The sequence below is a fragment of the Dipteris shenzhenensis genome, chromosome 8 (genome assembly GCF_047967505.1).
Source record: "Dipteris shenzhenensis isolate YYH24624 ecotype China chromosome 8, Dip_SZ_1.0, whole genome shotgun sequence".
Taxonomy (NCBI): domain Eukaryota; kingdom Viridiplantae; phylum Streptophyta; class Polypodiopsida; order Gleicheniales; family Dipteridaceae; genus Dipteris; species Dipteris shenzhenensis.
Window position 1 is genome coordinate 15,839,993 of NC_141603.1, and position 14,407 is coordinate 15,854,399.

General features: G+C 44.4%; 1 protein-coding gene across 1 annotated transcript in view; it reads right to left on the reverse strand.

Moving 5' to 3' along the window:
- LOC147899178 (uncharacterized) overlaps nucleotides 1–14,106 on the reverse strand; it is a 121,928-nt gene extending 107,822 nt beyond the window's left edge. Inside the window, exons 1-2 of the mRNA XM_087378573.1 lie at nucleotides 13,324–14,106; nucleotides 12,921–12,985 (exon numbers count right to left, since the gene is read on the reverse strand). Coding sequence (XP_087234699.1) covers nucleotides 12,921–12,985; nucleotides 13,324–13,437 — 179 coding nt within the window. The 5' untranslated portion in view covers nucleotides 13,438–14,106. The remainder of the gene's footprint in view (nucleotides 1–12,920; nucleotides 12,986–13,323) is intronic.
- Between the last annotated feature and the right edge of the window lie 301 nt (nucleotides 14,107–14,407).

A 14,407-nucleotide genomic window follows, 5' to 3' on the forward strand; every position in this document is an offset into this window, starting at 1 on the left:
AGATCTTTGCACAGATTAAGGCGGCAATCCCTTTTTTTTTTGGCAAAGAAAGGAACTGTCTATTAATGCTTGAAAAACTTCATACAAAACAGTAGCCCCAAAGGTGCTCAGTATGGAAAAAACCGGAGCAAGGTTGAAAGAAGAAAAACCAGCCTGTACCAAAGAAACCCAGCTCACAGCCTAAGAAAAATCTAGTACAGGGCCTAACAGCCACGTGGGGGGACTATACAGCCAGTGAATCCCTCGCAGAGTAAAAGTGTAGAAAACTCTTGTAGGGCCAAGCCTTGCAAAAATGTGCACACCTCACGACAGTCGCCCTAGAGCTCGGGTCCCACACTCACAAGTGCACCGCAGGGTGTAGATGATATCTTGCTAGATGGCGACCAAGGTAGCCGAGGGTGGAACCGGATGCTCGCCCATCACCAGACTACAACAAGCAACCCAAATGTTCCATGCCGTGATACTCGCTACTACCTCCCACACGCTATCCTCTGGAGGGGGATGAGGATCTGGGCTTTCACGAGAGACCGCCTCATGGAGCTCTATCCTCTGAATGCTCTGACCCTATATCTGGTAAGCTAGAGAGACCTCATCAATCTGGTACGCGTGACCTCCCTCGGTCAACCAAGCCACCATCCCCCAGGTGTAGTCCCTCTAAAGGCTCTACATGCGGGTCATAATCCTACGGGCTCCCATCCAAATCCTCGTTGCGCTACAACAGCTCCAGAGGCAGTGAGGGATCGTCTCCAGAAATCCAGTAGAGCAACAGTGACACTGCCACTCCACCCGCATCTGCTCCAACCACGGGCCAATGGGCAAGCCTCCGTGGGCGGCCAGCCAGAAGTAGTAGATCTTCCTTGACCGCAAATTGGACCATAAACATGTCCAAAACCTGGAAAGGACCTCCTGAGGCACACTCTGGGCCACCCAATGCCTCTCCCTCGAAGGGGTCCAAATCAAAGAGTCCATCTGAAGCCTCCTCCCAATCCATGTGGTGTAGGAAAAGAAGGGCACCTCGTCCACCTGCTCGGCAAGGCCGATCCGGGAGGGCCAAAACCACTCTTCCGGATCCCATTGGACCTCTCTCAAGGGCCTACCCTCCCAAAGCCAGAGGCGCCATCATTACATTGGCCACTGCCTAGAATATAATAATAATTCTAACACCCCCCTGCAGTGCCAATGTGATGTACAAGGTAGTGATCAATCACCAAAAGGAGATAAGTTTAGGGCACCACGAAATGCTTCAAACTTCTCACGTGGAAGTGCTTTGGTGAAGATGTCTGCAACATTGTCATGTGTTGACACATAGATCATACTGATCTCCCCTGCATGTAACTTCTCTCTAACATAATGATAATGAACATCAATGTGCTTCGTGCGAGCATGAAACACAGGATTCTTTGCCATTGCTATAGCACTCTGACTATCAGTGAGAATTGGAGAAGGACCCTCCAATATGAGACAAAGATCAGCAAACAAACGTCTCGCAGCCAAACACACTTAACTGTCGCTGTGAAAGCTGCCCTGTAATCAGCTTCACATGAGGAGTAGCCACTGTAGATTGCTTCTTGCTCAGCTAAGAAATGCAAGCGTTGCCCAAAAAGAAACAATTGCCACTAGTGGACTACCTGGTATCATAGTCTCCAGCCCAATCTGAATCACTGTAAGCATCCATCTACAAGTCACCCCCTGGGAAACATCAAGGCAAAAGACTTTGTGCCTTGCAAATATTTGAAGATGCATTTTACAGCCTACTAATGTGTTGTCTTTGAGCTGTGCTCACCTGAGATACTGCATACTGAATATCGGGCCTGATATTGCACAAGTATATGAGGCATCCAATAGCCTGGCTATAAAGTATGACATCCATTGATTCACCAGCATCACAGCTTTGAAATCTGCAATTATATCCTTATTTGACCCTGTGAGCAGCATGTCATCTACATAAAGAATGATGACCAAAATATCCCCCCCATCCTTCTTGATGAAGAGGGTGCTTTCCGTGGGACTGTTGTGTAATCCCTTACTTGCCAGGAATGCATCTATCTTGGCATACCATGCACGTGGGGCTTGTTTCAACCCATATAAAGCTTTGTTAAGCTTGCATACCTGAAGTGCATTGCCAGAAAGTTCAATCCAGAAGGTTGCTTGACATAAACCTCTTCCTGCCAGTCCCCATTAAGAAAAGCTATTTTTATGTCCAATTGATGGACATTCCACACAAAATTTGCAGCCATTGCAATAACAGACCATATGGTGGTCATCCGGGAGGTAGGAGCAAAAGTCTCCTCATAATCTATGCCCTTCTTCTGTGCATAGCCTTTGGCAACCAGCCTTGCCTTGTACCTGTCAATAGACCCATCTGGCTTCCTTTTCACCTTGAAAACCCACTTGGTACCAATGGCATGCTTACCTGGTTGCAAATCCACAACATCCCAAGTCTGATTTTTCTCTATGGACTGCAACTCATTGTGCATGGCATGCATCCAATGCACATTATCCTTTGCTTCTTCAAAAGAGTCAGGCTCCTCTTCATCAAGAAGAGTCCCTGCATAAGCTGTCTCAACTGAAAGAGCCCCCCCTGCGTGCCTTATTGCACTACGAGTTCTGCCAGGCAATGGGGCCTCAAGCCTACTCTCCCTAAGAGTCTGTAGCAACCAATTCGGGACTGTTTTGGCTGTGTGTATCTCTTGAATCTCTTGCCTAACAACTTCATCCACACCCTGTGGAGGTACAAAATCAGCTAAATTGGGGCATGTGGATCAGGAGGAGGTTGCTATAAATTCTGATTTTTAGCGGGGGAACCAAATGCTATATCTGAAATTCACAGAATATAACATCTCTACTAACAAAAATCTTGCGTGTAGCAAGATTGTAGAGACGATAGCCTTTGCTTTGTGAACTATATCCCACAAAAATGCATTCAAGTGCCTTATTTGACAACTTGTGTCGAAATTCCACAGGTACGTGAGCATATGCAACACAACCAAAAACTCTGAAATGGTCCACTGAAGGCTTTCTCCCATGCCATGCCTCATAGGGAGTGATTCTTTTCAAAGCCTTTGTGGGAGTCCAATTCAATATATAGTTGGCACACATGAGGCCTTCAAGCCAAAACCTGTGACGCAGCTTCTTACTTGTAAGCATGCATCTATCCATCTCCATGGCAGTGCGATTCTTCCACTCAGCTTTGCCATTCTGTTTGAGGTGTAAGCCTCACTGTAAGCAGATGCGTGATACCTTTCTCCTTCAAAAATGCCTCAAATTCATGAGACATATACTCTCCCCTTCGATCTGTGCGAAGTGTCTGCACCTTGAGTCCTGTCTCATTCTCAATCATAGCCACAAGGTGTTTGAAATGCATAAACACTTATGATTTTTCCTTGAGACCATAGACCCAAGTGTAGTTGGTGAAGTCATCTATGAATGTAACAAAATAGAGATAATCCCCAAAAGCAGGTGTCCTCATGGGACCGCAGACATCACTGTGAATAAACTGTAATTTCCGTGTAGCTTTCACTGCAACATCCTTCTTGAAGGGAAGTCTATGCATCTTGCCAAGGATGCAACCTTCACATGAATGGGAAGGAGGCAACTCTAAAGGAGGCAATGCATCAACCATATCATGCTCCAGAAGTGTCATTAAGCTGCCATAGCTTATGTGCCCATACCTGGCATGCCATAAATCCGCATTATGCATCACAGCAGTGGGAGTGCTCACTGATAATGCTAGATCGGATCTTTGTTCATATAGATCAAGCTGAAAAAGACCCCGATACAAAGTGCCAGACAACATCAAAGCATAGTCATTCTCTTTGTCTTTGACTGTGCACTTATCATCATTAAAAACAACCTGAAATCCTCCTCTATTGAGAGAGGACACTGAAAGCAAATTCTTCTTTATGCTTGGCACATAGAGTACATCTAAAATTTTGAAATCTGTGCCATCAGTGGATGTGAGAATAATGTCTCCTACTCCACACACTGAATAAGAAGAATTATTTACACAAGTCACCTTCTTTTTGGTGGGTGGAGGATGCAGAGATACAAAAAGACTCTTCTTGGAAGTGATGTACTTTGAAGTACCACTGTCAAAATACCAAGTATAAAGTGTTTCATTGACACTGAGAGAGCATGCATCCTTTGAAGGATCATAGCTACAAGTCAAAAAAGCATAAGGGTCATCATCATTAGTGGCTGTAGCATCTAAACTACCCACTGAAAAATCTGAAGTGCAAGACAGAAAGGCATAGTGCTCTTCCACAAAGTTGGCTGCAACATCTCCCCCATCATGAGAATGAGGAGCTGATGCATCTGACACAGCCATACTTGAATCCCTTTTCTTCTCTTTGGCTATGCGCTTCTTGCATTCTCCAATATAATGACCTGGCTTCTTGCAATAATGACAAATGCCCTTTTTTTTTGCTTATCTGCATCACCCTTAGCCTTATAAGAGGGCTGTCCTGAATCAGCTTTATGCTGATGTGCGGGCTGATTGGCATGTGGCTTTTGCTGCCCTTTACCCTTGGGCTTGAACTTGGAAAGCATGGCATGCTCGCCAGCCCAAGTTGCCATATTTCTTCGAGTCTGCTCCTCTTGCAACAGAAATCCTACCAACTCGTGAAAAGAGAGAGGATTGCTGCCCCCCCTCAATGACAAATTCAGCGAGGTGTGGAAACCAAGATAGGACTTAGGAAGAGAATTTAGAGTGGTGGTGATCATCTCTGAGTCCGGAATGACTTCATCAATATTCAGCGATTGTTCCCTCAAATCCTGAAGCTTAGTGAGGTGAGAATTCATGGAATCTCCCTCATCCATATGCATATGGGAAAGCTCTCACTTCAGAAAGGAAACTCTCGCATCATTTCTTGCTGCAAACATACTCTCTAGTATCTCCCAAGCTGCCATAGATGTCTTGCATGACAAAGAGAGAGATCACTGAAAGAGCTTGTGCATCTCTAGAGTCCCATCTTTTCTGCTCTGCTGTAGGAGCTCCTAGAGCGGCTGCTCCAACTACTTGAGCTACATTTGCACCTCTACCCCTGCGTCCAGTTGTAGAAGTGACAAGTGTAGCCACTATATCTGGTCTTGCTTCATCTCAATTGAAATAATCCCAAAGATGTCTGCCAACCAGAATATTGCGAACCATGAAACTTCACAAGGAGTAGTTGGTGCCATCCAACTTATCCTCCTGTGTGAGAACTCCGAACACCTCATTGGGGTTGTTCTGAGCCATTTTTGCCAGATAAACTCAAAAAACACAGCAAACTGACCAAGTAAAATCCCTTTCTGCGATGTCAAATACACAAGTAAAATCTGCAAATAAAATCTGCCCAGAGTGAGAAATACTGTCACAGCCTATGAAAGGCTCAAAATGTACCAAAATGCTCTACTTAATGTCCAAAAATCTGCAAATAGAATCTGCAAAAAATGGCAAAAGTCTGCAAATTCACTCGTGCTCAATCCAGAACTGCTTGCAAACTTCCAAAATGCTCTTTTACTTGCAAAATTGCAACTCAAATGCAAAAGCCCCAGTTTCTTGCAAGAAATTGGATATAGAAGAGGGCAAATTCTTTGAAAGCCCCAAATGTTGCATAAATTGCACCCTGCCTGCAAAAGCCCCAAATTTCATTGCCAAATTGCAGTGTAATTGAAAAAGCCCCAAAATTCTCCAAAACTTGCAAATCAACTGCAATGTCTGCTAAAGCTTCAAATGTGCTCCCAAAAGCTAAGCCAAACAATGGCTGAATGCACTATTGAACCTGCAAATGAACCCTGCCAACAAATGATGGACACCGGACACCTTCAGCCTGCAAAAATCTGCTTGTATGGAGCTGTACGGAATTGTACGGATAAACTGTACGGAACTGACACGCGGGTACGGATGAATTGTACGAAACTATGCAAACAAACTGTATGGACGGTCGTACGGAACTAACATGCAGGTACAAAAATCCGTACGGGACTGTGTGGATGGATTTTTGCACGTGTACGGACGGGAGCAAGCGCTGGTACGAAATCCGTAAGATTGTATGGGACTGTACGGATGGAAGGTCGTGATGACGCTGTACGAACGAGCGAGAGCGGGAGCTTGGCAATGGAGCTGAAATGCGGGAGCTGGAAGAGATGAGCAAGGAGCAGGGAGCAGGTCCGGGAAGGAAGTGCTCTGATACCAAATGTGAGAAAATGCAAGAGAGCAAGAGTGAGCAAGATGGAGAGTGAGCTGAACGTAGTTCACTCCCAAAGTGTACTGAACTGAAGTGACTGAAGTGAAGTACAAAGAAAGAGAGAAGGGTTTTGTTTAAGTGACAAAACCCTATCTAACCATTAACCGTAGTTAGAGATTAGACCGTGGTTAGGGGGGAAAACCTCTAAGAGGGAAAAGTGCCCCTAACACACTTATTACATTACATTGGCCACTACCTAGAATATAATACTAATTCTAACAAGAGGAGGCCGGCCTTGGCCACGAGGGCAGTCTCTAGCCCTGGCTGCAACGAAGGCACTGGCCTGGTAACACAGAAATCTCCACTTGTTGGCGAAGTGTACCCCCCTCAAGGGTCTCAAGGAGGATCGACTCTAGGCTCTCAACCACCAGTCTGCTTCTGGGGACCTCGTCCTCTGCTACCACTGATGTGGCCGAATTTGGCGCGGACTCCATCACAGTGCCAAACTCTCGACCAATGAAGGGGAGGATGGCTTTGTATTCCTTTGGGAGCCCCAAGAAGCGGAGCGTAACCGAGAAACGGGGAACATGGTGTGTCGTGTCCATGTCCTCCACTATAAAGCCGTGGTACCAAGGGAAGAGGAAGACTCCTCTTCTGTAGATGGTGACATCCTGAATGTGGTCACCCTCTAGGGCCAAGCTCGCCTAGATCCACTTTTGCACCTGTCTCCTTATGGGTGTGAGGCCCACAATTCTGCCCACGATCGCCTTGTCCTAGAGGGACTGAACTGCTTGCTGTACCTGTTGCTTGTTGGCTGGAGAAAGAAGGACCTTAACGGCTGTGGGATTCGAGGTTGCTACCATAGAGCCCCTCTGGCCAGACCAAGGGTCACCACCAAGATTTTATTTCTCCGAAATCTCTCACTGGCGGCAGTCCTTCAACTAGGACCCACGTTGTACTTACTCTTAGCACATGGCCTGCAAGACTTTACATTCTTTGCCAGTCCAATAAACTGAAAGGGATAAAACTATGGGTAGCCAAGGATTTCACTAGGGTACAACTAATCAAAAGGAAAGTGAGTTGGCCAAGGTGAAAGCAGCCAAACAAGCTAGCAAATGGGCAGGGCATGGCCCTCATCAAAGAGTTTAAGTCAAACCCAAAAGACCGTCACTCTTAAACTAATGTATCATCATTTATTGTCTTACTTTTTTAGACTACAAAGTAGGTATGTTATATAACTCTATGCAGTCCTTGGAAGACGCCTTGTGCCCTCCCTACATAGATGTATCAGCTGGCTTTTTTGCTGTCCCTTAGACCTATTGGTCTCCAGTGGACATTAAGAGACTTTGTTTCTTAGGTGGTAACAACTGAGCTTGACAAAGCTCCTTTCACCCTCAACAAGTTTCAAAAGAGAAATATTTGCCTATAAGCGGAGGTAGAGAATAGGTGCAGCTACTATCGATGCAGTAGCATGGAGACTCATGCCTAGAAGAACCTTATTTAAGCTTGTGAGCACATATGCATCAATTGCTGTTGTTTCAACTTCAAATACATCTGAGGAGCAAAATATTTTCCAAGAGCACAGTTCTTTATTACGAGATCCGAGTAGACAAGCTCCAAAATGATCGGTGTGTGAAAGAAGAATCATACTATGAAACCTTGGATCAAATTTGTGAGGCAACACTATGCATTGATTCCTTAAAGGACTCAGGTATGAGGATAAAACAAGGTGCAGCTCATGCAGCAATTACTTTTAGTACAAGAACAAATAGGTAAACGTTCACAAACAAACCAACAAATTGAAAGATACAAAAGCGTGTAATGGCATAGGAACTCGCTAAAACTCGATTGAGGATGAACAACCAATTAGCAAAGGTAAAAGAAGCTCGAAAGCAAGGCAGGTGGGGCAGTTTATTGAGAAGGAAGAGCACTCATAAAGAACTTCAAAGCTAAATCTAAAGACACTTAGTCTATAACTGATGTATCTTTGAATAAGATAGGATCGGATAGGAGATGCTTTATAAGAGGTGCTTTATGTAATCCCTTAAGCTCTATGTTGTATTGGCCTTTTCTAGTCTCAAGCAGTTTCCGTAGCCATGTAGATTCCACCGTGGCTGTAAAAACTGCCATGTACTCCGCTTCACAGCTGAAAGTAGCAACTGTAGGCTGCTTTTTGTTGAACCACGATGCTCCAAGCATAGAGTAGTTGTCTAGTATCACAGCATCCTGCCCACTCATTGTCTATAAAAGCATGCAGAGCGAGTGAAGAATGATCACCATAGAGAAGGCCCAAGCTTTGAGTGTCTTTCAAGTATCGAAAGACACACTTCACAGCCTGTTAATATTGTGTACTGGAAATATGCATGAATTTCCTCAACTGGGAAACAGCATATTGAAATCTGGCTGTGTGTGACACAAATATAATCAAGCATCCAACAGCCTGTTGATAGAGAGTGGAAGAGCTCAACAAGTTACAACATCATGCAACAGCCTGCGGATATCAAAAAGCTCAACAGCATCATCCATGGAGAAACAGAAACCATAACTTTGTAGTGGTCAATACTCCCATCAGCCTTCCTCTTGAGTTTATATACCCACTTGGTCCCTATAGCACACTTTCCTTTAGGCAATACACAACTTCCAAGTGCCATTTTGATAGAGTGAGTCTAGCTTAGATTTAATAGCATCCATCCAACCTTTGCTCTCAAAGGCATCCTCGTGACATAGTGTCTCTTCATTGCAAGCTGTAGCAATCAATGCAACTTCCACTGAGTGCCCTTGCATGTGACTAGAAGCGGCTCTTGTGCGTCCCAACAAAGGCTCAGCTTGTTTGCTGTTCGTTAATGTAACTAACAGCCGTCTAGGGATGGTTTTCTGTTGTATGACGGCCCTCTCTTCGGTCACTGCTTGATCTTTGGTAGTGTGATCAATGTGACAAAATTCAGACTGCAAATCAGATTCTGCTTGTGTCTGTAAATCACCTGCTGGTGGCTGATTTGGAACCTCCACGGACTCATCAAGGTCTGCTGCAGACTTGAACAAGGAGCAATGTATCAAAGTCATCAAAAGCAACAATACTTGGCTATTTTCGACAGCCCAACAACAGCATGACGAGAATTTTCATCAAACACAACTTCTCTACTCTTGAAAAGTACTTGGTCTTAGAAATTGAAATTAATACAACGCATGAAATGATGATATCTTTGAAGGAGACACCAGAGACTATATAAGTTCTTCATTTAATTTTAATTATGGTCAAAGAGTGTTCTTTTAAGTGGTCAAAGCATTGACTTTGGTCAAAGATACTTGACTTCGGTCAAGAAGACCTGACTTCGCTCAGGGAGACTTGGTTTAGGCCAAGAGGGTTCACTTTAGTCAACCAAGATGTCCCAACCTCGGTTGAAGAGGTTTGGTTATAATTAAAGCGCCTTGACTTTAGTCAAAGCCCCTTAAATATAATAAAAAAGGGTTGATCCCGGTCAACCAGAGAATTATTGTTTGGCGTGCGCTTTGGTTTGCTTGGTGGGGATGCCCACAGAGTATATAGACCCCTAGTCAACGTTCCAGTGGTGATGACAATGATGTTGCCATTTCCAAAATCATAGACTGCATAGTGGTAACAATCAAAGCATAACTCTATATCCAGATGTATCAATGGCTGAAATGGATATGAGATTCACTTTTTTCTTGAACATACACAACATCCTAAAGAGAAACGCGACCACTGAGTTCAACTTGGCCAATGCCCTTGGCCAGTGCCCTTCACAAAATAAGATGCATGATTGGCACAAGTCATAGCTCCCCCTTCATTGCATCATGCAAAGAAAGAAAGAAACAACTTTTTGATGTGCTTAGAAGCACCACTATCAAAATACCAAGTGCTGAATGCATCAGAAAGATCCATGCATGAAGAATGAATAGAAGGATGTACTGGCACGTAACAACAAAAGCCCAATGATGATGAGCAACATTTGTTGTTTCATCCGTCACATGGAAAGATGAAGCATCAATAACTGCAAGCTATATTGTTTCTTCTTCTTCTTTAATTCTATGCCCTTTCAGCATTCAAAGATATCTTGAGCATCTTGCACTAGTTGCATCTCTTCTTTTTCTTATTTGCATTTGTTGGCATCCGAAGTGTTAACCACAATTATGCCACATGATTTTGTTGTTTTTACATTATCCTTATGACAGGTAGCAAATGCCTGTTCACCAGAATATAGGCATTCAGATTAGCATGGCTTTGCTCTTCCTGCAACAATAAAGTGACCAGCTGATCAAAGCTATAATGGTTGGGATCGCCCCTTGCCACCAACCTCAACACAGTTACAAGCTTGTGATAAGAGTCAGGAAGAGATGTTCAAACATACAAGCACAAAAAGAATTCTACATTGCGCAAGCCCTTTCCATCTGCAAAAACTTACTATCACTAATCTCTTCTTTTTTATTTTGTGTTTCTTTTGCCAAACCCTTTAATAGGAATCAGGATGAAAGAGCATGGGGTTGGTCACCCTCCCTGATAAATGGAGAGAAACATCCACTTGCTCGTTCATTCAAGAAGAAACCTCTTCTAAGCCTTTCCGAAGTTATGAAGTGCACTAAGCAACTTCATCCCTCCCGTCCAATGACCTTTTGGGGTCCAATAATGACAAATTTTGAGACCTTTGATAGTACCAATTTCATTGTAGAATCCATACACATTGTCCATACCATTCAAGGTTTTTTTACGACTCTCGTTGAAAAAGTTTGAAAAAGGAAAGGCTTCCCCAGACCTTCTCCATATAAATGATCTTCCCCTCCTACTTGGTAGGTGCAACGGTTATGAGCAGGTGTTTCATGATGGTACTCCAAATGGTTATGAGCCAGGTGATTCACGATGCTACTCCAATGCCTCAAGTTCTCTCCAAGGTATCATATGGCTCGACGTGACTTGCCAATATCACAGCCTAGAACAATTGGGTTGGACAATGCAATCGTGTGATGGTGGGGCAGAAGCTCCATTCTCCTGCCTCATCAATAGCTGGATATTATCTACACTTTGTATGCCATTTGGAATCAAGGTGCAAAGGGTGATTCTTGGCTATTTACAAGAAAGATGCCTTTTCTTCTCTTTGTTGCTAACTTCTTTCTGGAGCTATCTTGAATATGTTCATAACACTCACATCCAAATCTTCTGAGATAATAAGCTGACGGCTCCTTACCTGTGTAAGCCTCAAATGGTGTCTTTCCCATTAGGATGTAGACCGCAGTGTTTACTGCCTCAGCCCCAAGAGATCTCTCGTCGTATCCGTGCATCCTGGCACCATAGCCTACTAATGATATTGGCAACCTCAACTCTCAACCCATTGTAAATCTCATATTGGCACCCTCCATGGTAAATCTCCTTGGTTGCAAGCCTAACTTTCTACAAGGGATGTAGGTTCATGACACACATGGGACTCAAGATGACAAGAGAATTACCTCTCAGCCCAATCTTGGTACTCCTTCCAGAGTTGCATCTATTGAGAACCACGTTGCTATACCATTCCATGAACAGAACATGCTGATGGATGAGGAGGAGCAGTATTGGGATGCCCAGTCAGAGCTCTCTTCAATATCCCTTGATGCATTGATGGGTGCCAAAATGCTGAGACACTAGGTTGAGAGGTGACCTTGATGGCAGGACTGTTCATCTGCTGGTGGACAGCGGAAGTAGAGAAATTTTCACGACACTAGGGACCTTACATTTGTCGTTTAGGACTTGTAAGGTCACCAATATTCAAAGACCCCTAAACGAGAGGTCTGTATCTAGATGAGTTGCGGAACATACCCAAACTTCTCTTAAAATAAAACCACCAATAGGGTTACAACCTCACCACAAGGCTGACAACCGTGAAGTCCATCATGCGTGGCAAAGTGTAGATACCATGGGACATCCCTATGGGTGCCCAACAATGGATGGATGACCATGATGTAAACATATGCATTCCCTCACACATACACAAATATCCACACACCCACACACACATGAGCATCTATTATACAATGGCCTTCATACTGCCTTCTATCAGAACTAAAGAGGTGCCAGTTATCTATAGACACAGAGTTCCTTTTAGTCTCTCCAAACCAAGCAAAAAAACCTTAGACCAGCCAGCTGACAAGACAACACAACACGAAAAATAGGATAGATTATTGCAATATAAAAAGGTACCTTGGACCAAAAGTTGACGGGGTAACAATTGATGTCTGTGACAACATATAACTAGATGAGTCCATGACAAGCCCAAACTCATTGCCGTTTTCTTTTTTACAGGGGTTTTCACCATATGATACCCACAAAATGCATCTCACTAACGGTGGGTGCAGACAGTGGTATAAATTGTAAGCTTTCACAAACACACAAATATCCTCCAGTTTACAAGGGTTGTCACAGTTTCTCTGTCAGAACTCTGGAGGTGAAAGGCAGACTCAGCCATGTAGGCTGAGGAACTACGTATACCTGCCATGGCTGAGGAAATAGGTGAAGAGCAGCCATGACAAGCTGAGAAATCAGTGTAGCATGTAAGTCGATCTCAAGGCCTAGGTGAAGCCGTATTTAGAATACCTGCTTCTGTTCCCACTTGGACCCTCATAAATGTTGAATAAAATAATTATCAGAGCTTTATCAGTGGCTGCCGTCGCACAATGCAGATGTGGTCTTCAAAAATCTGGCGAGAGCCGAGCGCCTGCAATCGGGCGTGTAAGAATCCTGTATGCAGTAGTGGAAGACCGTACCTTTTCCTTCCGCTCCCGTATATTGCAGATGCTGCTCCATAGATAAGGTGGAATCCATGTCTTCCCTGATTGCAGGAAGCAATTCAAATATTCAACAATCTCTATGGAGATAGATGGAGAAGCGAGGCTTCAAGCGGAGCTTGCTAGAGGTATTTAAAAAAATTGCACAGGAAAATCAAGCACAGAAAATCGGTATTGACCCCGGGTTACAATGTTCATACTTCTAGAAGCACATGACGTCCATTTCATCCCTTGAAGGAGAAGTTCCATTTTCATCCGTTAAAGGAGAAGTTCCTTGTTGCTTAAGCGAAAGTTCAAAACATTTCTAACCTTACGGACTAAAAGCCCGCTTAATGTCTCTCAGAATTGCTAAATTATGAAGGAAAGGGAAGAACAGATGCACCTGCGAGGCAATGCGGAAGGACAACGGAATCCGTTTGAAGCAAGACACGCGCTCAGTTGAAAGAGCGAACGGGGCAGAAGCCGCTCCAGCTGCCATAGCCATAGCCGCGACCATTCTACGGGTGGCAGGCTATGGCAAAGAGGATTGGTGAATCGTGTTTTGATCCAAGATGTCCTCGACTATTTCAGTATCACTGCCTCGCTACGAAAGGCTCTTCGCTTTTTCTCTTGCTGTCACAGGTTCTTAGCTCGAGACTGTGCTTCAATCCGAACTCCCACTGATTGTATGGACGCTCTGATCTCTGTCTCTCTCAAATTGATTAGCTCACAGCATAATTCCTTCACTTATCTCTCGCTTTCACAGATTCTTAGCTCGACACTCTGCTTCAATCCAAACGTCCACGGATTGTATGGAGGCTGTGATCTCTCAGCTGAGCACAGTCTGAGCTCGAGACTGTGCTTCAATCCAAACTCCCACTGATTGTATGGAGGCTCACATCTCTCTCTGTGTCTCTCTCAAATTGATTAGCTCGAAGTACGACTCCTTCGCTGTTCTGTTTCTTAGCTCGAGACGGTGCTTCAATCCAAAACTCCCACTGATTGTATGGAGGCTCTGATATCTCTCTCTCGCGCGCGCGCGAGCTCACAAACTTCACAAAGTGATTAGCTGAAAGTATGAGTCCTTTGAATGTCTCTTGCTTTGAAAGGTTCTTAATGCTTCAATCCGATGATTGTATGGAGGCTTGGCTTCGATTCGAACTTCGAGTTGAAGAGGATAACGCCTAGGGTGGCACATTGTTGGCCATTCAACTCCGAGTGAAAAGCACCAATTTGCTTTATCAATTCCTCCAGCACCATCCACATAGGCCGGTTTCACACCTGTCCTTCCACATAGGCCGGTTTCACACCTGTCCGCCCATCCGCGCTATGCTCGCTCTCACACGCCTCTCATAACTCAGCTTTCACACCCATCCTTCGGCAAACTCAGGCCTACCCAATCAGAATTCTTGCACTCCCAAACACGCTCTTCCCCCTGACATTATATGGCTGCTGCGTCATAGGTGGGTGGCTTCTGTGTGCCACCG